We start from the raw sequence: 24,651 nt of genomic DNA, 5'->3' as shown, positions 1-24,651 counted from the left end.
TAAAGCCTATGTGATTAGCCACCAACTTTGCCACTTCTCCAGCCTGCTGTGTCCTGGGCCTTTCCTGGATGACGATGGGGGCACAGAAGCCTCTGGAGGTCCCTGCTCTTGGGTGTGCTCCCCTCTAGTACTGTCGGGGGTCCCTCCCAGACTCTGTGACAACAGCCTGTTGCTTTGTCAGCTGCTTCGACCTTTGTCTCCTCTTTGCCAAGACTTGAATCCTTTGAGTCTTCGCAAACGTCTCAAGTTCTCTGATTTTTTTTTTCCCTCCCAAAGGGTCTGAACCCAGCTATGTGGCATGTTTTCCTTTTGGAGGAGGGGGGAAAAAATCATCCAGAGCTGAAAAATATGCTGATTCTGCTGCCCTCTGGCGTTCAGTTAGGGAACAGCCAGCACACAGCTCTGAATCAAGGTGGGGCCCCAAAGGCTTCTATCTGTGGAGTAGAACCTTGTTTCTTTGATGACAGGAAAAAGCGAAACGGTAGGGGCAATGCGTTTTGGGCGCTGAACAAATGTAGTAACTATGCTTCCAGAAACAAGTGAGTTTGGCACACTGATTGGACTGGAAGTGTATTTTCATGTGTCTTCTGGCCAGCCTCAGCCCTTCACTGACATTCTACAGGTCTCGGAATATGAAACCCAAAAGGAATTGCAGCAACAAATAAATGCAACAACGTACTTTTTGTGGAGGGGAAACTGAGGCCCAAGATTAAAAAGCCCAAGATTAGAAACTGAGGCCCAAGATTAGATATTAATCTGAGCTGGACTGACCACCACCTTCCTGACTTTAGTCTCCCCTCTTTCCTCTCCTCCTCTTCCCCCCACCTCTTTTTTTTTTTTATCATCATCATTATAATTTGTGTCACCCTCATGGTTAGCACTGAACACTTACTGTGAGCCAGTCACTGTGCTAAGATGTGTCACATTGGTTACAGTATTTAATTCATGCAATAATGAAATCAGACAGATAATTTGTGTCCATTTTGTGGATTAAAAAACTAAGCCTCTGAGAAATACAATACTTGCTTAATTACACAAAAAATAAGTGGCAGACTTCCTAGCTTCGCTGGAAGACTCTGCTCTGTTCTCTGTGTTATACTGAGCTAAGGGCAGAGTAAAAAAAAAAATCCCTGGAGTTTCTAGCTGAACAGTAAGATTACAGTTGACCCTTGAAAAACATGGGGGTTGGGGGGCATTGACCTCCCCCATGTAGTCGAAAATCTGCATATAACTTTTGACTCCCCAAAATTTATCTACTAATAGCCCACTGTTGACTGGAAGCCTTACCAATAACATAAACAGTCAGTTAACACATATTTTGCATGTCATATGTATTATACTGTATTCTTACAATACAGTAAGCTAGACATGTTATTAAGAAAATCATAAGGAAAATACAATTACAGTATTTATTAGGAAAAAATACACACATATAAGTGGACCCATGCAGCTCAAATCTATGTGCAGTTCAAGAGTCAACTGTATTTACTATGTGCTGGTACTATTCTCAGCAAATCACATATAGTAACTCATTTAACCTCATATTGTTCCTATAAAGTAGTACTTTATAGTGCTATAATTACCCCCATTTGACAGCTGGGAAGACTGAGGCACAGAGACGTTTTAATCATTTGTTCTGGGTGCCAGAGATAGTGAGTGCAGAGGCAACATTCCAGCTTAGGCTGTCTGGCTCTGTTGCCCAGGTCCTTAACTGTTGCCAGACTGACTGTCGCTGAGACACAGGGAACCAGCTCTGGACTAGTGCTGGACCCTGGGTATCCAGATCCCCTTGAGTTATGGCAAGGCAGTGTCAAGTCACCAAGCCCCTAGTTTGGGGTCTAGAGCCTTAGGATGTCATGTAAACTAGTATCCCCATCCTTCTCCATCTCCTTACACTGCTTTCTTCTTCTTCAGGAACTTCCTGGCATTGGTATATATTTACCTTTATTTCTTACTTATTTTTCGTTGCCCCTGCTAGAATTTAAGGACGACAGGGGTGACTACTCCATCATACTCACCCTTCGACGTCCAGTGCCTGGTAGTAGTAGCTGCTGAGCACATATTTGTGGGATCTCCTTTGGCAAGTCTAAGGGTCCATCGAGTTGGAAGGTGGTACAGCAAGAAAGGGGGGCTGGCTTGGCCTGTGTCTGGGGGAAGCTGTTACTGCCGGAATTATGGGTGATTCCCAGGCAAAAGAGAGATGATCAATGAGTGGTGAAGGGATGCCTTGGAAATAAAGTGATGGGGAAACGGGAAGGGTCTCAGAGGAGATCACAGCCCTGGCTCTGACTGCAATGGCATGTCCTTTCTCAAGTTCTTCCAAACCTGGGTGGGGAGAAACCCCATTTCCAGTGCTGATGACAGAGATCCATTGTGCAAGTCCAAGCACTGGTCTCATGAAGAAAGGAAAGCTTGGCGAGAAGTTCAGGTGACAAAGTGGGAAGCCAGGTTGCATGTGACGTGAGCAGAGCAGGGCTCTGAGTTATCCCAGACTCCAAAGTCTGGCAGTTGGGACCAAGGAAGTCTGTGAAGAGACTTACTCTCCCTGGTCCTCAGTTTCCTCATCTGTAAACTGAAGGTAGTAACACCCTGTTTGTCATGGGTGAGGTAGTACATGAAAGTGTTTAGGACAGTGCCTGGCACACAGCAAGGGCCATCTAAGCATTAGCCGGAACTACTCCTGAAATGTCTGTTCCTGTCAGCGTTATCATAGGGAGCCTATCTTGAGATGTGGCCTGGCCTTTGGGGGCATGGAAACCTCCAGGTGGGAAACTGCAAAGACAATCAGACAGTCCTGGCCCCTGACCAGCCCTCCTGACCAGCGAGCGCGCCACCCTCCTGTGAGGGGCAGGTTGGACTCACGGTCAAAACCTGACACCACGGAGTCAGCCAGGCCTGAGTTTGAATCCTGATGCTGCTGCTTCCTGGCAGTGTTATCTGGGTTTGCCCCTTAACCTCTCTGTACCTCAGTTTCCTCATTTGTGCTCTGGGGAGACTGATAGTACCCACCGCATAGGTAACGTATTTAGAACAGTACTCAGTGTTAGTTTTTATTACTGACATAGGCAGTAGAGAGCTTAGTACCTCATACCTGTGGAAACAAGGCTTTATGTGATCCTTTATTCATGATGTCAAGATAAGCATCTTGTTTTGTTGGAATGTGGCTGATTCTTGCTTGATATTTCTACGTATAGCTCATGAGTGACAGTTCCCCAGTTTGGCCACTAGATGGCACACACGTTCTTTTCGGCCCTACCTAGCAGGGCCAGAATCAGAAATAAGGAGCATGAGATGGAAAGCTACCTTTTATGGGCCAGACGCTGGGCTGCGATGCGCCCTTTGCCTACATTCTCATTTACTCCTCACAGCGATGCTCATTCTAAAAGAGGCATTCCATCAAAAATGCTTAGCACAGTGCCTGGAACATGGTAAGGCCTCAAAAAATGTTTGCTATTCTTCGTATTGTGGGTACTATTATTCACAATTGTAGAGAATTTGGACTGAGAGAGGATAAGGAGGTAGGTGGAGCCTGGATTCTAAGCCAGACCTGACGGACTGCAAGTTCAGCATCTTGTCACCTAAACCTCATTTCAGGAGAATGAGGGGTGCCTTGGGCTCATTTCACAACTCCCTACTGTGTCGTTTGCTCTCTGATTTTTTTCTGGATCTGCCACTTTCTTACTTCCTGTGTAATCTTAAAATCGTTATTGAGGTGATCAGATGCTCAGTTTCTCATCTGCACAACAGGAGTCCTAATACCTTCCTAATTCTGGAGATACTTCAGGACAGCAGCTAGACCAGAGCTGACACTCCGAGGGCTATTGTGGTTAATGCCTTACATGTTAACATAATCGGACTTCCTCCCTCCCTCCGTCCATCCTTCCCTCCTTTCCTCTATGCACTGGAACTACAGTGCACGCAGGCTTCCTGCTCCCATGGAACTCACAGTCTAAAACGTCCTAGTCTCTGATCATTCCTGGGACATTTCCACCCCCAGGGTGTCTTTATCCCCCCACCCCCAACACCAGGGTTCCTCCCGCTGCAGGACCCAGTCACTGAAGGCTGCACAGCTCAGGATCCATCCTCTCCTCCACTCTGCTGCTCCCAACGCAAGCCCACAAGTTCTTAGGTTCCTCCAGGCACCATCAAATCCCAGGCTACCTGACTCTATTCATTCCCCTTCACCAGGGGCTTTCACATTGGCTTTGCCATCCAATGACTCTGCCAGGAAGCCTGGGGCCTTTGGGAAGGAGACATGTGATAGGAAGGTGGGTCTCCTGGGCTCCTCCTTGCTTACGCTAGAACAGTTCTGGCTTTGTAGGATGTGTGTTCTGGGGTTACATGTAATATTCTGCTACGAAAGAAAAACATCAAAAGCTACTCGATCACGATAGGTGGGCAGGAGACGAATTTTGAAATAATTCAGAGAAAATCTCCAGGAAATTGAATATGCTTGGGAATGGGTTTAAAATTAGATTCCAAGGTGCTAAGTGACATTGACCAGACAGAGAAAGAACTGCTGCATGGTGTCACGTCTATATGACACCTGAAAAAAAGTTAAACTCATAGAAATAGAGAGTAGATAAGTGGTTGCCAGGGGCTGGTGGTGGGGGAAACAGGGAGAGGCTGGTAACAGGGTACAGACTTTCAAGCATAAGGTGAAAAAGGTCGGGGGGCTAATGTAAAACATGGTGACTATGGTTCATAGTTATATAGTTGAAATTTGCTGAAAGTAGAACTTAAATGTTCTTACCCCCCAAAAAAGATAAATACGTGTGAGGTGAGGGATGTGTTCCTTAACTAGCTGGGGGAATGCTTTCACAGTGTTTATGTACATCAAATCACAATCATGTCCATTTTAAATATCGTACAGTTTTATCTGCCAGTTATACCTCCATAAAGCTGAAATTTTAAAAAGTCATAAAATTAGTTTCCAAGGAAAATGGGATTTAACTTTTGAGTCACAGTAATGTGGGGGTTATCTGGAACCCCACTTGCTACCACCATTGACTTGACTAACTGGGGCTGACCCCACACCTCTGACCTTGGTATGGCCCTTGGCCGTATTTTGCCAACCTGCTGCTCAGGATTTTGTCTTTTTGTGTTGCAGTGCCCTGGTTCCCCAGAACCATTCAAGAGCTCGACAAGTTTGCCAACCAGATCCTCAGCTATGGAGCGGAACTGGATGCAGACCACCCCGTGAGTCCATGGGCCGCGTATGAGATGGTCCCCGTTCTTCCCTCCCCCATCCTGCCCCTAGCCCCCACCTCCCTTGGAGCAATGTGTCTTTATTTATTTGCTTGTACAACAATCATTTATTGAGCGCCTACTTACCCATCTCACCATCATGGTCTTTTTTATTGTTGGAGCCAATATGGATTACCATCCAGAAACTATTGTTTATATAGAGTAGTAATAGACGTATGTAAGTGTGTACACACACACACACACATACACACACACACACACACATATGGGTACATCATCTTTATTTCCAACTTTGTACGATACCAGAGGTTTCATTCAAGTGCTTGGGAAACTGTAAACTGTATTAACAACTCTGCCAGGTCCAGTTGGGCGTGGGGATGGTTGACATTGGAACTGGATCTTACAAACAGAGTGGAAGATGCTAGTCAAATAAGGAAATGGGAAGCATGACAGGCTGAGGAAACTGTATACGCAGAAGCTCCGAGTCCTGAAAGAGCCAGAATATTTTAGAATGGCTGGTTGTTGCGTTAGGTATGAAGATCAGATTTTTAAAGGCCTGATGACGTACCAGACAGAGAACGCAGGCTGTCCTGTGTCCTGTGGGTCAGGGAGTGGGTCCTTTAATGGTTTCTGGGTAGAGGACTAGGGTGGGGAGATTTTATCCCCCTTTTCTCTGGGGGGGAGGGTCCTGGGGAGGAGCAGCCTGGGCTGGGCTCAATGCCAGTCTGAGAGCCTTCGTGGGGGAGACGTGCCACCATCAGGCTGATTGTCCTCCATTCCTCACACAGGTGAATGGCTCCCTTAATCTTTTTTTTTTTTCATTTTAAATTTGATTTTATTGCTCATTGTGTTTGGTAAATTCTCCTAGTAGAATAGGATTTTTAGACACTTCAGCGGTCCTTGCCGAAATGTTTTTTTTTATTATTAAATTTATTGAGGTGACAATTGTTAGTAAAATTACATAGATTTCAGGTGTATAGATGATGTAATACAGAATTGTACACCTGAAATCCCTTAATCTTTTTAAATGACTTGAAAGCTGTTTTCATTTGCAGTGGTTTAGCATAACTCAATGGGAGCGTCTGCATTTCCTCAGGAATCTGTTTTCACCTCACTTCTATGGGGGTCCTTACAGCTGAGTAAGTGGTGAACTATCCCCTTTGACAGGTCTGTGTTTGGGGCCTCTCAGCTGTGGGCCCAGATAGCAAAGCATCTCCAAAGACGTCGTTTCTCTGGAAAAGCTGTCTGGATGCCTCTGACCCAGTCCATGGGATCGGCCCTTCAGGGACCTTTCTGCTCTTACCCACTGCAGGCCTCCTGCCCGACCCACGTCCCTTCCATTGACAGCACTGCCTACTCGTCTGGGGAGGTGGGAGAAGAGACCAGTCCACAGACACGGCCATTTCCATCTCTTTATCCTCGCGTCTCCTCAGAGGCAGATGGGCTGACCTTAAAACTCTGGAATTAATTTCTCCTTACAGACCCAGCCCATATCTTTGGCTTCCTGGCCTCTCAGTGTCATGAATTTTGTCATAAAAATGCAATTTACCAGGTACACAGTCCCCCTGAAGATGGGGCCAGGCTCTCTGTGTTCTCTCTTGTGGCTTCTCATCAGATCTGGGAACTGATGGCCAAGGACAGAGTAAACCCTCCAGGGCGCTTCCCCACAGCCCTGCAGGCCCCACAGGCCCTGGCCTCAATGAGTGAGGAGAGGCTTGGGTGTTTTTGTTCAAAGAACCCTCTGTTCCACTCTGTCCCCTGGCTCTCAGGATGAGCTTGTCTTCCCCTGACCCCTTGCTCTTGGCAGTATGCGCCGACATTTGACCTAATATCTCATTTCAGGGTCTCCAAAACAGCTGCTCTGAGAAATGAGGCCAGGGGCGGGTTGTCCCTGAAACAGACGGCGAAGGGCATCTGCCTTTCCCTGTTCCTGTAGTGGGAAAATGAAGTAGGAAAGCTGTACTCCTGTCTGTGCATCCCGCTTTCTTCCCTCTGTGGCGAGCTTCCCCTGCCCCCCTCCCACCCCTCCATCCTTGCTCCCTTTCTTCCTTTCACAAACATTTATTAAGCAAATGGTTTTCAGAGCTAACATTTCCTGAGCATCGACTGTATGCCAGGCACTCTGCTAAATACCTGCATTTACAACTTTTAAGTGTTATAACCCCTGGGAGGGTTGTCATCTCTCATTTTCAGACGAGACATCTCAGAGAGGGCTGTGTGGCCTCACGCGTGTGTGACCCGTGTCCGAGGCCATGTGCAGGCTAAGGGGTTGAAATGATTAAAAGGACATGACCCCTGCCCTCCAGGGGTGGGGTGCAGGGAGGAAGGGGGTCAGTTTTCCCGCAGGGATGGCAGAGGGGACTGGGTTACAACCATAAGCCTGGCAGGCAGAATCCAGGTGGGTCTGTTTGATTTCCATTTCTGAAAGTGACTCCTTTGTCTGACCGTTCCCCAGCTCCGGTCCATGTTGTATCCTGGGCCTGGGATGCTTTTCCTTATCCTCTCACCTGCTCTTTTCCTGCTGGAAAACCTCTATTCCCCTTTTAAGGCCCAACTCATATATCTTGGCCTCCCTAAAGCCTTCCTATTCCCTCGGCCCAGTGATTTTCACGCTGATGCTGTAGAACATTGTGCTCTGTGATTTATACTTTGAGCACAGAGTATCAGCTCAAAATAAATTCACTACTTTATGACTGACAACTTCATAGGAGGCATAAGATATATATATATGTGTGTATATATATATATATATGGGAAAGTGTTATATGCATATTTCCCGAACTATAGTCTGTGAAACAAAATTTCGTGATCAGAGGGAGAAATCCTGTGTTCTAGGACCCAATTTTCAGCATTTACAAGTCCCATTATTTCATTAGAGGTTTTGGGAAGTCCTCCAAAAATGAGACCTATTTAACCTAATGTTTCTCAAACTTATTTACCCATGGAACCCCTTTTTAACCCCTAGCAATATTATCTTGACGGGTAGTGTTCCATGGAACACAATTTGGGTAATATTTGGTTTAGTCATGACACAAAAAAGGTACCTGATTAAACACCAGGTTTAAGGAGTCAGATCATATGTGCTATGCACAGTTCCAAGGTCACTGTGGACTGGAACGCTTAGGGGGGGCTCCTGAAAAGAGGGAGATGTGAGTGAAGCCCTCTACCGACCAGGGTAGACTAACTGCTTATCACACAACCCCTAAATCTCAATGGCTTAACCCGAGGCAAGGTTATTTCCCTGTAGTCAATAGGGAAATTGCTCCCCACAGTCTTGCAGAGATCACGTGGCCTTCCACCTCCTGGCTGCACCCTCCTCCATGTCTGTGGAGCCCTCTGCACTCTGCTAGTGCATGGAAAAGAGAGTGAGACTTGCTCTCGGGAGGTTTTATGCGCCAGGGTTGAAGGTGACTCACATCCCCCCCACTCAAATTCCATTGACTACAGCTCAGCCACCCTCAGGGCCACTACTGACTGCAAAGGAGACAGAGAAAAGTAGTCCAACAGTATTCTCTGAAAGGTGGAGGCGGGGCAGAGCTTGGGGAGCAGCAGCAGCCACTACCACACAGCCCCTAACCCCACTGCTCCCTGTTTCAGTTTCCCTAATACCTGCACCTGTGTCTAGGTGAAGACCTGTACCCAAAGGGACCTCCTGGTGGAGAAAATGTCGGCCAACACAACTACTCCTCTGTGTTTATTTCTACCTTTTCATCCAAGTCTTTCCTACTACTTTTCCATCTTTCCAGGTGTAGGTATTAACTTGTCCTACTCACCAACAAGAACCTTACTCTTGCCCAAGAGCAGAACTCTGTTTCCAATACTTCTCTCCTTTGCTCTTCTGCACCCTAGCCTTCTCCAGCATAGGGTAGGGCCCTGACAGAATCTATCCTAAGGGTGAGGCAACAGTTGAGTCATCAAAGATTGTTGCTTTTCTACTAAGTTGCTCTGTTGAAGCGCAATTTTCACAAAGTAAGAAACAACTGTCACATAGGTATATATAGTGGACATCTGTCAATGATCCATTGACTGAGTGGTGAGGGACCCAGCAGGATGACAAAGGTGGTGTGAGGGAGGACATAAGAGACCAAAGGATATATGGTTATTGAGAACTAGAATACCAGAATAAGACCACAAAGATGGCTACACAAATGATTAATGTCCTGTAATGCAATAAAGACATAACTCCTCTGAGTGACCTCTTGTCTACTGGACAGGAATCATTTGCAGTTTGATCAAAAAGTAAGTGTTGCAATTTATCAATCTTTGGTAAGTCAGCATCTAACTTTGAAGAGTTTGGGCCTTACTAGGTAGTCGATTGCATATCAAGCAAATACACGTGCCCCTAGAGTTCCCAGTGAACTTGTTAAACAGTGATCTAATGACATTGAAAAGGGACACAGTCATTTTTTTGCCTAAGTTTTGCGTAGTTTTCTAACAGCGCTTACTCAGGAATGTGCTGAGTATGCCGTGCACTGAAAATTCAGTGATAGGACAGATTCCTGAGTTTAATAATTATTAACAAGTATGATTGTCTAGAGGGAGAAACACTCAGATTGCTGAGGGAGCAAATTAGAGGAAAACCAATAAATGTCAATAAAGATCTCTAAAAGTACAGTTTAAGCCACTATTGAAAGACCAGGTTGTAGCTTATTGGCCTGAGAGAGTGGGGAAAAGTATTCCAATCAGAGGGAACAGCATGTGTGAAGGCCTTAGTGTGGGAAAAAGCACAGTGTGTTTAAATAATTAAAATAAGACCAATCTGGACAAATTTGGAGACATGATATGTAGGCAATTGTAGTTCAGTACAGAGAAATGTAGGCGGAGCCAAATCTATGTTACAGATTTTGAACTTTAACCTAAAAGTGACGAGAAGCCCCTGAAAGTTTTTAAGGTGGGGAGTGGCCCCACCAGACTTGCATTTTATAAGTTTACTTAGGCTGGAGTGAATCGGGGGAGTTGTGGAGAAGAGACAAAGGAAGGCCACTTGGGAAGCAGTTAATAGTAGTCCAGGCAAAAAAAGGAAGGGGGCCTGAGTTAAGGGATAGCAGTGAGAGAATAAAATAAAAAGGACAAACTCAAGATTTTTGGAAGGAAGAATGGACATAAATTGATTATTGGATGTGAAGGAAGAGGGGAGAGTAGTAAAACAATGACTCCCAGGTAACTGGCTTGGGCAACCAGGTATCCGAATCCTTTCCTGAACAGGACTCTTGGTCTTATTGGTGGTGACCATGGCCAGCAACGCAGAGTGGGCAAGGGAACGGGGCGTGGTCAGCACTGCCTTTGTCTGTTGGTTGCAAATCTTTGGCTATTGTGTCTACAGGATGGCAATGGTAGATACTTAAAAAATACCACTTTGAACCTCTCCTGTGTATTGTCTTTCCTCCAGTTGGCATGGGACTGATGGAATGCAAAAAAGGCTCTCATTATTGGCCTAGATGAAATATGAATAGCAAGATAAGAATTCTACAGATGCTGTTTAAAAACCCCAAGGATGGGTGATGGGGCTTAGTGACCCATTTCAGAGTATATCCTTTTTATGCTCTGAACCAGACTTCTCAGCTTTTGGTTTTCCACCATATTGTACAAGTGCATCATTTTTTGAGTGTGTCCTCTAGACTCAGTTTACTTGATGCCCTGCCTACATTACCTAATCTACTCCTCTCGATTCTGTGAGGTAGCTGCCATTAACAGTCTCATTTTACTGATGAAGCAACTAAGGCTGTGAGAGGTGAACTGACCAACCTCAGGCCATGTTCCTAGCGACTGAATGGGTTAGTAATCCAACCCAGCCTGCCCTACTTTAAAACCCCTGTTCTTGTTTGCATTTCTCTGATGATTAGTGATGTTGAGCATTTTTTCATATGTCCATTGGCCATTTGTATGTCCTCTTTGGAGCAATGTCTCTTCAGGTCGTCTGCCCATTTTTAAATTGAATTGTTTGTCTTTTTGTTGTTGAGTTGTATGAGTTCCTTGTATATTTTGGATATGAGCCCCTTATCAGAGGCACTGTTTGCAAAAATCTTCTCCCATTCAGTTGGTTGCCTCTTTATTTTGTCGATGGTTTCTTTTGCTGTGCAGAAGCTTTTAAGTTTGCTATAGTCCCATTCATTTATTTTAGCTTTTACTTCCCTTGCCTTTGAGGTCAAATTCATAAAATCTTCTTTGAACCCAAGGTCCATAAGTTTGGTACTTAAGTTTTCTTCTATGCAGTTTATTGTGTCAGGTCTTATGTTTAGGTGTGTGAGCCATTGATTCTGGGTGGTGAACACACAATGTGATATATAGATGGTATACTACAGAATTGTACACCTTAAGTCTATGTAACTTTGCTAACAACTGTCACCCCAATAAACTTAAAAAAAAACAAAACAAAAAACAATTAAAAAAACACCACCACCCTATTCTTCTCACTAGTCTAAAGATGGCATTTCTAAGGTTTGACCTCAGCCACGATATCAAGCAATGATGAAGTAAAGATCTCAGTTATCCTCTCCCCAAACTCCCACAAAAACAAAATCACACACTTCAACACTCTCAGGTAACAAAAATTCTAATTAAGAAAAGTGATCGCACGTAGACTGCAAGTGATATTATAACATTGCATTCTGTAGAATTCTCTCTACGTTGTTCCATCCTTCCTCCCCCTTCCCCTCATCCCTCCTTCACCAACAATATATTTTCCTGTCAAAATATACTTAGTTACATGCAGTGCAACCAAAATTGCTGCTATTAGCCTAATTGAGACAGGGTGATTATAAATAAATTACATGCAGTGCTACTGAAATTGCTGCTATTAGTCTAAATTGAGGCAGGATGATTAGTCATGACCAACTGTAGCTTAATTCAGAGTGTACTCACGTGGCTGCAGGAGCCCTGTGGTCACCTGGCAGCCCGAAGGATGCAAGGCCAAATCCCCGAGAGATGGACTTCAAGCTTACAGCTCTCTGTCATGGGTAAGAGAGAGCAAAAGCCCAAAGTCCATGCAGCCTAGTTGGTGGGGTTCCCTTGGAGGCTGATCATGAACTTCTTAGCAACTCTTAGCTGGATAGGACAATGGTTAGAAACCTTCCCATGTAGAAAATCTGTGTGACATATTATACATGTGTGTGTTGCTATATCTAAATGTATGAATATGCTGTCACTTCCCATAATGATCTGAAATGGATTTTTTACTATTAATTTTTTCTCAATTATAAAAGAAATCCACATTCGCAGTTGAAAACGTCAGAAGCATAGTATAGAAGATTAGTATAGGAGATTAAAGTAGTTACTGTTTCTTATTTTTGTAACATTTGTTAGACTTTGGTGTATTTCTTTTATCACTTCACTTACGTATTGATGTATTTTCTCTGATGTAGTTGCTACCTACTGGATATACAATTTTATATTAAGCTTTTTTGCACTGGGAAAAATATTTAAACTACCTAGACAAAGTACATTATAGATTAAAGATAAAGGGTCTAATGGGGAAGAGAAATGACAATGGACGTCCCATTTCTGGAGGTAGCAGGATGAGGTGGAAATCCACTGGTTAAGGGAATTCTTCTTTGTCTCCTTGGTTTCCTGCCTCAACCCTCAAACCTCCACTCATCAGCTTGGGTAGGACCAGAAAACCTGAGAGGAGGTGCTGGTTCTGCAGGTAAGGGCCCTTGCGCCACTGGCTCTATGAGCTTCACCCTCTATAGATCTAGATCAAAATACAGAAATAGATGTTCCCGAGGGCACCTGCAAGTGTGAAAGTCTACACTTCATGCATAGGAGCTGGAGAAAGCTATTTACTACTGACTGTTAATAAAACTGGTAGGTGGGGATGACTGTAACAGTAAGCCTTCATAACTGAGAAACATGACATTTGTATTTTGAGTTCTAAGTGTGGAGATGTGTCCTTCCTGTAGCCCAGTAGGTAGACAGGTTCCTAAAAGGGTGTGTTAGTGCTGCTTGGAAATCCAATCACAGTGCCCAGTTTTCTTATCACATCATCCCAAAGCAATTTATCTTCACCCAGTAGAACAGACCCAATGGTAGTTTTAAGTTTTCAGGTTCCTAAGCTTTTCCCCCTGTAATTAATGATTCAAAACCATTCAGTGTGCTAGGGAAAACAATAGTTATACTTTGTAATAATCATGTCATTAACTCTTTTCTAAACCTTAATTTATCTGGAACTTCAGTTAGAATGAAAAATGTCTGGTAATTTTACTTTTTATTTTCCAGTGTAAAACATTTGGATTTCTCTATTTTTCAAAATATATCCTAGAAAATAAACTAAGAAGCTCCTTTCTTGCCTCCCTCTCTTCCCGCCTCCTTCCTTCCATTTCTCCATCCTTTGCTTCCTTTCGTCTTTCAACAAGTGCTTGTAGTTCTTTCCGTATGCTAGACTCTATGCCACAGATCCTCAGATGAAATGACATTATGTATATGAAATATAATAGAATTTAATTTCACATTACTAGTAGGGCCTGATTTAGAAAAAACAACATCAAAAAAACCCAACCAGCCAAACAAAACAAAACAAAACAAAAAAACAGTATCTGAGAACCAGGGAATATTTATCCTTTTAAAAGACTCCTTTAAATATTATGCTCCATGATATGAGCCTTTATTTTTGATTCAATAATGCCTTGGTTTGGAAGGATGGTGGAACAGATAAATTGCAAGCTAACGTGGTAGATGACACAGCTTATTGGGAAATGCTTGGAGGGACCAAAGCAAAATTCTACTGTGATGACACCAGGCTCTCTCTTGTCTTATTATAATTTATATTACAAGAATTATTTTTGAAAAATATCTTTTTTAATATCTGAGTCACCAGCTTTACTGGATATGTAATCGACATACAACATTGTGTAAATTCAAGGTGGTGACTTGAGACACATGTATATGGTGGTTAATTAACACATCCCCTCACATAATCACCTTTTTGTGTGGATGTGGTGAGAACATTTACGATCTACTCTCAGCAACTTTCAAATGTGTGATACAGTGTTAACTATAGTCACCATGCTATATGTTGGATCCCCCAGAACTCGTTCACCTTATAACTGACAGTTGTACACTTTTTACCAACATCTCCCTGATTCTCCTACCCCTCAGCTCCTGGCAATGCTTGGACCATTTCTGTGTCTAGGAATTTGGCTTTTTTAGATTCCACATATAATTGAGATCATACAGTATTTGTTTTCGCTGTCTGACTTATTTCATTTAGCATAATGCTATCAAAGTCCATGCTCTCAAAAGTTGTCCTTCTTTCATGTGGCTGAATAATATATACGTGTGTGTGTGTGTGTGTGTGTGTGTGTGTGTGTATTTATCACATTTTCTTTATCCATCCACCCATCAGTGAAGCTGTAGGTAGTTTCCATGTCTTGGCTATTGTGAATAATGCTGCAGTGAACGTGGGAGTGCAGATACCTCTTCAAAATGGTGACTTCATTTTCTTTGAATAAATACCCAGGAGTGGGATTGCTGGGTCATATGGTAGCTCTAGTTTTAATTTTTTGAGGAACTTCCATACTGTTTGCCATAGTGGCTGCACCAATTTCCATTCCTACCAACAGTGCACAAAAACTCCCTTTTCTTTACATCCTAACTAATTACTTATCTCTTATCTTTTTGATCATAGCCATTCTAACAGGTGTGGGGTGATATTTCTTTGTGGTTGTGTTTTGCATTTCTCTGATGAGTAGTGATGTTGAGCATCTATATATCTTTTTTGGAAAAATGTCTCTTCAGGTCCTCTGCCCATTTTTAAATCAGATTTGCTTTTTGACTATTGAGTTGTATGAGTCCCTTATATGTTTTGGATATTAACCCCTTATTAGATATATGATTTGCAAATATTTTCTCCCATTCCACAGATTGCCTTTTCATTTTCTTGATTGTTTCTTTTGCTGTGCAGAAGTTGTTTTGTTTGATATATTCCCATGAGTTTATTTTTCATTTTGCTGCTTGTGTTTTTGGTGTCATATCCACCCCGCCAAAAAAAAAAATGTTACCTAGACCAATATCAAGAAGCAATCCTGAGAAAGAACAAAGCTGGAGATATCACACTTCCTTTCAAACTATGTAACAAAGTTATAGTAATCAAAACAGTATGGTACTGACATAAAAACATACACATAGGCCAATGGAAGAGAAATGGAGCCCAGAAATAAACATGCATACACCGTCAATTACATTTGACAAGGGAGTCAGGAATTTTCAATGGGGATAGTCTCTTCAATAAATAGTGTTGGGAAAACTGGATATTCACATGCAAAAGAATGAAATTGGACACTTACACCACTTACAAAAAAGGAATTCAAAATGGATTAAGGACTAAATGCAAGACCTGAAACTATAAACCTCCTAGAAAAAAACAGGGGAAATGCCCATTTAATCAATTGGGATCACCTCTGACTCAGAGGTATGCTCCCCCAACCCTCCCCCTCCCAACATGGAAAGACACATGTGTCCTCTTCACTTGGAAATGTGCAGCTGATGAATTGCCAGGGAAAGGCTGGCTGCAAGTCAACCTCAGAGAAGAAACAATTATCATCTTCTTTATGTACTGGGACAGAGTTCTCAGTTCCTTGAGCCTTTGCCAAGTTGTAAAGTTTGGCGATTACTGATGTGTAGTGAAAAGAGCACAGAACTGGGTGAGTCAAATCGTGGCCTCAACTCCTTTTGACGCCATTTCTCTGAGCCACTGTTGATTCTTGAAAGCCACTGTCTACAAGTTTGTTGTGAGAGTTATAAATTGAATAAGCTCCTAGCACACACAGGGGGGCACATAGTAGGCGCTCAATAAATGGTATTTTTAAAAGTTGCAATGGCAGTATGCATGCACTGTTTGTCTAGCAAGAAGTTAGCAAGAGGCAGTGCTGGACACACTGATCAAACCCTCAGTGGCTATTACATGTCTTCATCATACACATCTATCCTACTGGCTTTGCCTAATTCAGGAAGTTCACAAGTTAGAAATGCTGTGGATGAGATGAAACCTGTACACTGTTGGCACTTTGGAATCCTGTGGCCCTGACGCTCATACTGAACTGAAGGTGTTGCTAATAATGTGTCACTCATGATGTTGGTGGGAGAGCTTACCCACAATTTAACTGAGGCTTTCTCTTCAGGGTATAACCAGCAGAAGGAGAGATGTACTGTCAAAACTCAAGAGCCCCCATTCAAAGCATGCATAGGTACGCTAGGCCTCTCCCTCCAAAGCCGCTTGAGATATTAAGTGTCTGCTTTCTCCTAGGGTTTTAAAGATCCTGTGTACCGAGAAAGACGGAAATATTTTGCTGACATAGCCTACAACTACCGACAGTAAGTCTGTTTTGATGGTTGGGATGGAAGAAGAAGACCACATTCCTAGCCTACCTTCCCTTGCCCACGGTTGGAAAATACCATCGTGGAGAATCCTGCCGTGTGTGTGTGTGTGTGTGTGTGTGTGTGTGTGTATGTTTAAACCCTCCCTTTAATAACATGTATTAAAAAAAAATGCTGCCAGACCAAACACAATTACCCACTGCACCAGGGCCCAGCTCTCGCCCAAGCTTTGTTACATAATTACGCAGTGATGTCTGGAGTCATTCTAAAAGGCCTCAGTCCTGAATAAAACCGCCTCTGGTATTCTCCATGTTAAACATGGGAGAAGCAAAAAGAGAATCATTTATATTCAAGAAGGAGGCGGCTGCTTTACTGAAATAATCAATCATATGAGGTTTCAGGTGAGCCCAGCCTCAGTGTTCTACTTTTGTCTGATCTGACCCAGCTGTGAAGGGCAATTTTTGGAGGAGTTGATTTTTTTCTGTCTGGGATTCTAGGCACCTCCTCTACCCTATTTTAGCTGAAGGAAAATGCAAATACCAAATACATTATCTAGGAAGAGAACTGTTGTGCTATTTCGAGTCCTCAGGAACTGCAGAGATGCTGCCATTGGAACCGCAGTGTTTGGGGCCCGAGCTCCACTCCCAAGTTAAGGGCATGAGAAACGATGAACAAGCCCAGGAAGAAACTTAACAGTTGACCAGAATGCTGAGAAAATGGTACTTTCACCACTTTGGTAGAATCTGAGGGAGATAAAGGAGAAGACAGGGCTCTGTATACAACATACAAAGTCACCTTTCAAATGGAAGGACTTGTAGAGAAAATGAGAACGTTTCCTTCTCTGAATGACTCCTGGTAGCGGAAGGATCAGGACCGTGCTGACCATGGTCAGATCTAGGCCCCTAGGGGACTTGGCTTGTGGCAAGCAGGCATCACAGAGCATGGTGACTTCTCGTCTCTGTCCCCATCTTTGCCCTAGCATGGTCAGGTGGGCACCATCCAATCAGGTAGAGACAAGAGTCCTTCTTTAGCTACTCAATAATAATAGATCCCAATTATTATCTCCATCCTATGTCTGGGGCTTTGCTAAATGCTTTGTTTACATTATTTCATTTAATCGTAATAATAACTCTCCATTTTCCTGATGGGAAAACTAAAGCTTAAAAGAGTTAAGTAACTTGCCAAAGTCACATTCTAGTAGGTGGCATTATCTGGCTTTGAACTCAGGGTTGTTTAACTCCGAAGTCATTCTCAGCCACTTTCCTGAGTGTGGGTTCTCAGAATCAGGAGACCACACTTCTTCACATATATTACTTTCTGCTGGTTTCTCTCCTTCCTTTATGAGGTTTCTTCTCAGCCTCCTCTGGCCTCAGAAATTGTAGCATCTTTCAGGACTCAACTTTGGCCGCCTTCCCTGGCTTCAGCCACCCTCCATACCAACAGCCTCACCACATTGAGGTCTCTGGCCCCTCCCCAATAATTGTTCCACATGGGGATCAAACCCATGCGTCATGAATCAGAGACTCCCAGGATATTGATCAGTTGATCAAATGTGTCACTGAATAGTTGGCCCAAGCTAGGCTCAGAGAGGTTTACTACATTGCCCAAGGCCACTCAGCTAAGACATGGCAGAGCCACGCACTGAACCCCTCTCAGTCCCTCTCCAAAGCCTGTTCTTTTCCTTGATCAGCATTTAGCCCTGAAATAAAGCTGTATCCTTAGCAGGGGCTTACCTGATTTTTTTTTTTTTTTTACAATCCCGGCTGGCCATTGCAGGACCTTCTGAGTTTGTCTTGCTTTCAATGCTTAAGCAACAATCTGTCTTTCCCCGCTAATCCCCACCCACCTCTGTGGAACGTAACAGTGACTTTGTTGTCATGTCCTTGGATGAGCTACAGTTCTGAAAGGGCAGGAGGGCCCTAGTTGGGAGCATGATGACGATGCATTATTCTCAGGTAACAGTCTCATCTTGTGCCAGACACTCTGTACCCTGTTAAGAAACAGGCCTGCAGCCCAGAGAACGGTCACTGGGCTTTCAAGTCAGGCTTTCTTTGGTTTTCATTTGTTTTTACTGCTCAGAACACAGCTCATTCTTAGATGTTTTTCATAAGGGACCTTTCAGATTAATGACTCTCAAACTATAGTGTGGGAACTTATTGAAATCTAGATTCAGGATCTGTGGGGCAGGGCCAACATATGTAGTTTAACAAGCTTCCTGTAATTGTTAGGTCATAGCAGAAAATGTTAGGTGAGCAGATCTTATCCCTCGCGTGCATTCAAACACCTTTATAACTTCCCAAGGGCCGAGATATAAAATCCAGCAAGTGTACGGCCACTAAACAAGGGTCTCAGACTCCTGGTGCACATATTAAATCTGCATTAACCCAAGATATAATTGCTTTAGTTGACATAATACAAAACTTTCATTGAACTTGGATACTTTCATTGAACTTGGATGCCTTTGTTTAGAAAGAGGCTGCATTCTTCAGTTGTCTTAGCCCCACTCTCCTATGTCTACACCTGCTACTTGACACATTTACATTACCTGCCTGGCTCCTGATGGTAAGTGAATTCCCACCTTAGGTAAACAGTTGGAGAGATAGGGGTGCAGAAAGACCAAATGATTCCCCAGCGTGAGAGCAAATCCTTGGTGCAGTTGGTGAGGTGAGAGCTTGTATTGTTGCTTAACTAAATCAGTTGAATGTGTCCCACATCATGAAGTGGAATTTTCCTCTTTCAAATAACTTACAAAGTCCCCTGGAGTCTGGGTGGTGGCTGCTCACAGACTCTGGACCCCTCTCCCTCTGCTAATGTTCCTTCTCCTTCCCCTCTGTACCTGCTCTGCTGGAGACAAATATCTCATGCCTGTATTCCAGTGGGCAGCCCATCCCTCGAGTGGAATACTCAGAGGAAGAAAAGAAAACGTGGGGGTTGGTGTTGAAGACCCTGAAGTCCTTGTATAAAACCCACGCCTGCTATGAGCACAATCACATCTTCCCACTTCTGGAAAAGTACTGTGGCTTCCGTGAAGATAACATTCCCCAGCTGGAAGATGTTTCTCAATTTCTGCAGAGTAAGTCTACGTCAGGGTCAAAAGTGAGGTGAGAGAGGGGAAGACAAGTAAATGGAGGCCAGTGTGAGTGTGTTTGTGGTAATGCCTGCAGGTCGATTCTTGTAGGGAAAAGGGAACTTCACGCTCTGCTCTGCCTTCCTTCTAGCATCCACCGTTAACTCACTCTTACCCAACCCCCCCAAAGGCACCAGGCATTGCTTTTCCATTATCCGTGTCCCCAAGAAGTATTTTTTTCATACTCAAAGCCCAGGCTATACAGTCAGGGTACTCCTTGCAGATGTGCTATGTTATGAGATGTCTGTAGTGTGTGTTTGTGTAAGAAGTGTGCTCTTTCTGAGGCAGTGCTAAGAGCCCTCAGCCCTAAATCTATGCATCCATCTGGCATGACTCTTGCTGTGACCTCCTCTAGTTGGCTGAGCCTACCTCAGTTCGGTCATCTATCAAATGGAGTCTGTGTCAGCCTTTTAGCCGTCTCATAGCAATGTTACATGTAAAGATACCCAGCATAGTGCTGTAGGTGCTCAGTGCATTTGGGCTGAATTGCACCGAGAATAATCTGAATAACTCAGGGGGGGAATACATTGTTGGGAAGACCGGCCTCTCCACATCATTCCCAGGGCAGGTAAGTATTTTCCTGTCAGCCAGGAGGGGTCAATTCAGCACAACCAAAATAAAACAAGCAACTAACCCATATTAAACACCTATGATATGCCAGCTAGAGTGAGGGAAAGTGAGAGGACAGGCCACAGGTTTATAGAAATGAAAAACTTTCTATGCCTCTGAGCTATGTGGAGATGATATGGCCAGCTCTGGGGCAAGGGGCCTGGGAAATTATTAGGTTGGCGCAAAAGTAATTGTGGTTTAAAAGGTTAAAAATCATTGCAAAAACTGCAATTCCTTTTGCACCAACCTAATACGTGGCAGAGAAAGAAGTGGCAGCTTGGATAGATTGAGGAGGGGCTAGATGACCTTTTGGGTCCCTTCCATGTAGAGAGTGTTTACTTCTCAGGTAAATAGGGGAATGAGAGCTCAAGCAGAGTGAACTTCACCCTGAAGGTCCAGGGAACATAGGCGGGACAAGGGGTCCTAAAAACATTCTTTGGCTAATTACCCATGTTGCCATGGCCAGTAACAAGGAGAAGAAAACAGTAACACTAGCAGCTGGAGAGTTCTAGAGTAGAAATTAAGAGAACAGCCTCTGACGACAGCCTGTCTGTACCTGTGACCATGGATGAGAAAGTTAACCTCTCTGTGTCTCTGGGTCTCAGCTTCCCCATCTGTAAAGTGGGGATAATAAGAGCAGCTACCTTATCGGGTTATTATGAGGATTAATTAGTATATTGGGGGTTCCAAAAATGTATACACTTGGTTTGTATTCATCTTTTGTTATCAGTATATATTGAGTATTACAATTTTAATACAGTTTGTTCCTTTCTTAAAATGTGTATACATTTTTTTTGGTACATTCTGTATATAAAGTGCTTAGAACAGTGTCTGACACATGATAGGTAACATATAGTGTTAGTTATTATATTAGGGCCAGTGTAGTTATTCTTCTCCTCCTAAGTCTAAAATAAATTGAGAGTCAGATATAGGAACCAAAGAGATGGTGAACAAAATGTCAGCTTTTTTACTGATAAACTTACAGAATGTGGTGGAGATGTGCAGCCACATCCCATTATTTCCCCCCTAGATTAGATGAACCTACTTGCCAATTCACTGGCACAGTGTATAGCCCATTGCATGGTCAAGAGCAGACCAGGGTGGGCTCCTCTGTGGACACTCAAGAGAGAAAGGGAAGAAAGGGTCAAATTGAGAATATTCGTCCCTCTTCCCAAAGACTCCAATCAGAGAAGTTATTATTCCCCATGGGTGGACTGTGTGAGGTGCAGGAGAGAAGCGGGAAGGGCTCCTATTATACTTTTCCTTCCTGGGAAATGGAGTGAAACTTCCCTCTGCACTCTGGAAACCTGAGGAGTAGGGAATAAAAGTTCCACCTTCACAGACAATATTGAAAGCTGAATTTATTGGAGGTTTCCAAAGTCGAGGCTCTGTGCTAAGTACTTTCTATTCATTAGCTCTTTTGAGTCTCAGAATAATCCTAGGAAGTGTTTATCCACATTTTGCAGACGAGGAAATGGGGGCTCAGAGAAGTGAACTTACTTCACCTGAATCCCCCAACGAGAAAGAATTGGTGCAGAGATTTGAAGCCAAGTCCACTTGGCATCGGCACCCACGCTCCTGAACAGCTGGGTGTACTGCTTTCCTACCTACAGGTCTTCAGGCCCCTCTGGCTCTGCTGTGATGGGCTCTGAGTTTTCTTTCTCCTTTGCTTCCTAGCTTGCACTGGTTTCCGCCTCCGACCTGTGGCTGGCCTGCTTTCCTCCCGGGATTTCCTGGGTGGCCTGGCCTTCCGAGTCTTCCACTGCACGCAGTACATCAGACATGGGTCCAAACCCATGTACACACCCGAACCGTGAGTATCGTCCTCTTGCTACCAGTTGCCAGCCGCAGTGACTGCCACCTTTCCCTGCTCCAGGAATGAGGTTTGGGTTCATCGTGGACTGACCCATAGAACAAGTTGCCTAGATTGTTTGATTGATACAAAGAGAAGAGTTCATCTCTGCAGGGGATTTTCTCTGTTCAAATAGACCATACTAATTGGAGATTTGGGCATCCTGTGAGCCAAAGAGTCAGACCATTCCTGGCTATGGGAAGGAGAGGTCACATTCAAGTTCCAGAGGGATTGTAGGAGTCAGAACTGTGAATTTCCAAATGGGAACAGGAACAAATGGCACAAAACTATCTCAACATCTCCTAAATACATGCATAGATGATTCTAAGCTTTTTTTGCCTAGATTGTGTTTTGGCTGGCTGTAGATAAGGCTGGCCACTATGCTGCTTACTTTTGCCTTTATCTATCTTCTTAGTCAGCTACAGTGTTTCCCCCAAAATAAGACCTAGCCGGACAATTAGCTCTAATGCATCTTTTGGAGCAAAAATTAATATAAGACCTGGCCTTATTTTACTATAATATAAGACTGGGTCTCTAATGTAATGTAATGTAATGTAATGTAATGTAATGTAATGTAATGTAATGTAATGTAGTATAGTGTAATGTGATAATGATATAATATAATAATATAATATAATACCGATTCTTATATTAATTTTTGCTCCAAAAGATGCATTAGAGCTGATTGTCTGGCTAGGTCTTATTTTTGGGGAAACAGGTAGAACTTAAGCAATTTATATAGAAAGTCAGCGGGACATCCAAAATGGTCTTTCTGTGCCCATAAAGTTCATTACTATAAATCAGTAAAGACCTGTTCCTAATAGACCTGGCACATAAAGTATTAAATGTATGTTTTCTTCCCTGACTGACTGCTGCCCACTCCAGAATAAGGGAGGAATGGCACTATTTAAAAAACAACAAATATATATATATATATATATATATATATATATATATATATATATTAATTTCCCACAGGAAATAACTGAGCACATTGTATCCTCCCAGGGTGAAAACTTGGGATGGGAAGTATTCATGGCCCACAGCTCACTCAGGTGTATGGGAGGATGCCCATAGGAATATTGGTCCTTCTGTTGTTCTACACCCACTAGACATACACCTAAGACCCCCCTGGCTGATGTCTCCTGCCCTGTCCTTTACTTTTCCTTCCTCTTCTTCCCATTCTCTTATATCTGGCATCATCAGATCCCGAGTTTTACACATTTCACTTATTCTTAGGAGTGAGGTCGTAAACCTGAATAAGTCACTTCATTTCTTCCCGCCCATTCTTTTGTAGAAAGCCTGAGTTTGGCTTGTCTTGTAACCCTCCTCCTCTCCAAGCTCTGTTCTTTCTGTCTTTCAGCGACATCTGCCATGAGCTGTTGGGACACGTGCCCTTGTTTTCAGATCCCAGCTTTGCCCAGTTTTCCCAGGTAAGGAATGGATCTCTTCAGCCTTAGAGCTACAGAGTTGAGGCTTGGATTGCTCAAATGAATTGAGCCTAATGAGGGGCCCTCATGTCCGCTGCAAGGTACTGTTCTGTGCTCCCACATGAGATGGCTGTGTGGTCTCATGCAGAGGGCTAAATACACATTCCAGGGACCACAGCACGGGATTGGTGAATCAATCATCATCTGAATTACACTGTTGAATTTGCTAAAGTGACTTGTCCTACCACTGTAGTTTAAGAACCTTTTCATCATGAAAGCCTCCCTGGTCCTCCTGTAGAAGTAACCGTACCTCTGTCAAGTTCTCCTAACACCTTTAGGGCCTTTGCCACTTTCTACCTTGTCAGGCAGTCATTTTTGTATATGCTGTCATTAAGTAAGATCATATTTGCCAAGAATTCAATGCCAACAGCCCAACTCATAGTTGGCAAAGTATAAAGAGCCAAACATCTTACCACCATCATCAAAGCAGCAGGTTAGACCTTGATTCATTGGTCACACTGGTGAGCAAGCAAAAAAAAAAAAAAAAAAAAAAAAAAAATCCTTTCTGGATCAGTGAAAGAATTCTACTTATGTTCTCTGGGCACTGAGAGGCAGCCTAGGACCATGGTTGGGTAGGTGGGGTCACAGGATTGTTGAAGATGCACATGAAGACACCACCACACCACCAACCAGCTGTGTGACCTGGGGCAAATTGCCAGGCCATCATCCTGTGCCTCAGACTCCACAGAAGTGGATCAATAAAAAATCCTCCCTGCCAGTCTTCTTCCTCAGAAAGATAAATGAGGACCACAGGGAATGACCCATGAGCAAATGCTGGACCAAGTATAAATTTCAGAGTAATGGAATTGTGTGAACTTTATAAGCATTTTCCCTCAGTTGGGAGAAATAAATATTTCCACTGTTGAAGGAAGAGGCTACCACTTACTATCTGAAACAAACAAACAAAAAGCTGAATTAACTGTTTGCTAAGTAAGAGAGAACTGTACTTGTAAGACATAGCCACGCCAAACCAACAAAATTGTTGCTTTTATGTAGGGTGTGGGGAAATGTGGAATTCAGAGATTGTTGGGCTTTCAGAAGTGGGATTGGTTGAA

General features: G+C 43.5%; 1 protein-coding gene across 1 annotated transcript in view; it reads left to right on the top strand.

The window, feature by feature from the left end:
* Positions 1-24,651, top strand: part of PAH (phenylalanine hydroxylase) — a 60,482-nt gene that overhangs the window by 26,075 nt on the left and 9,756 nt on the right. The window contains exons 4-8 of the mRNA XM_019732085.2: positions 5,111-5,199; positions 16,448-16,515; positions 19,395-19,591; positions 21,932-22,067; positions 23,470-23,539. Of these exons, the coding sequence (XP_019587644.1) occupies positions 5,111-5,199; positions 16,448-16,515; positions 19,395-19,591; positions 21,932-22,067; positions 23,470-23,539 (560 nt within the window). The remainder of the gene's footprint in view (positions 1-5,110; positions 5,200-16,447; positions 16,516-19,394; positions 19,592-21,931; positions 22,068-23,469; positions 23,540-24,651) is intronic.

Source organism: Rhinolophus sinicus, linkage group LG02 (assembly GCF_036562045.2).
Source record: "Rhinolophus sinicus isolate RSC01 linkage group LG02, ASM3656204v1, whole genome shotgun sequence".
NCBI classification, from domain to species: domain Eukaryota; kingdom Metazoa; phylum Chordata; class Mammalia; order Chiroptera; family Rhinolophidae; genus Rhinolophus; species Rhinolophus sinicus.
Note: the sequence above shows the minus strand (reverse complement) of the source record. Positions and strands in the feature narration are given on the sequence as shown.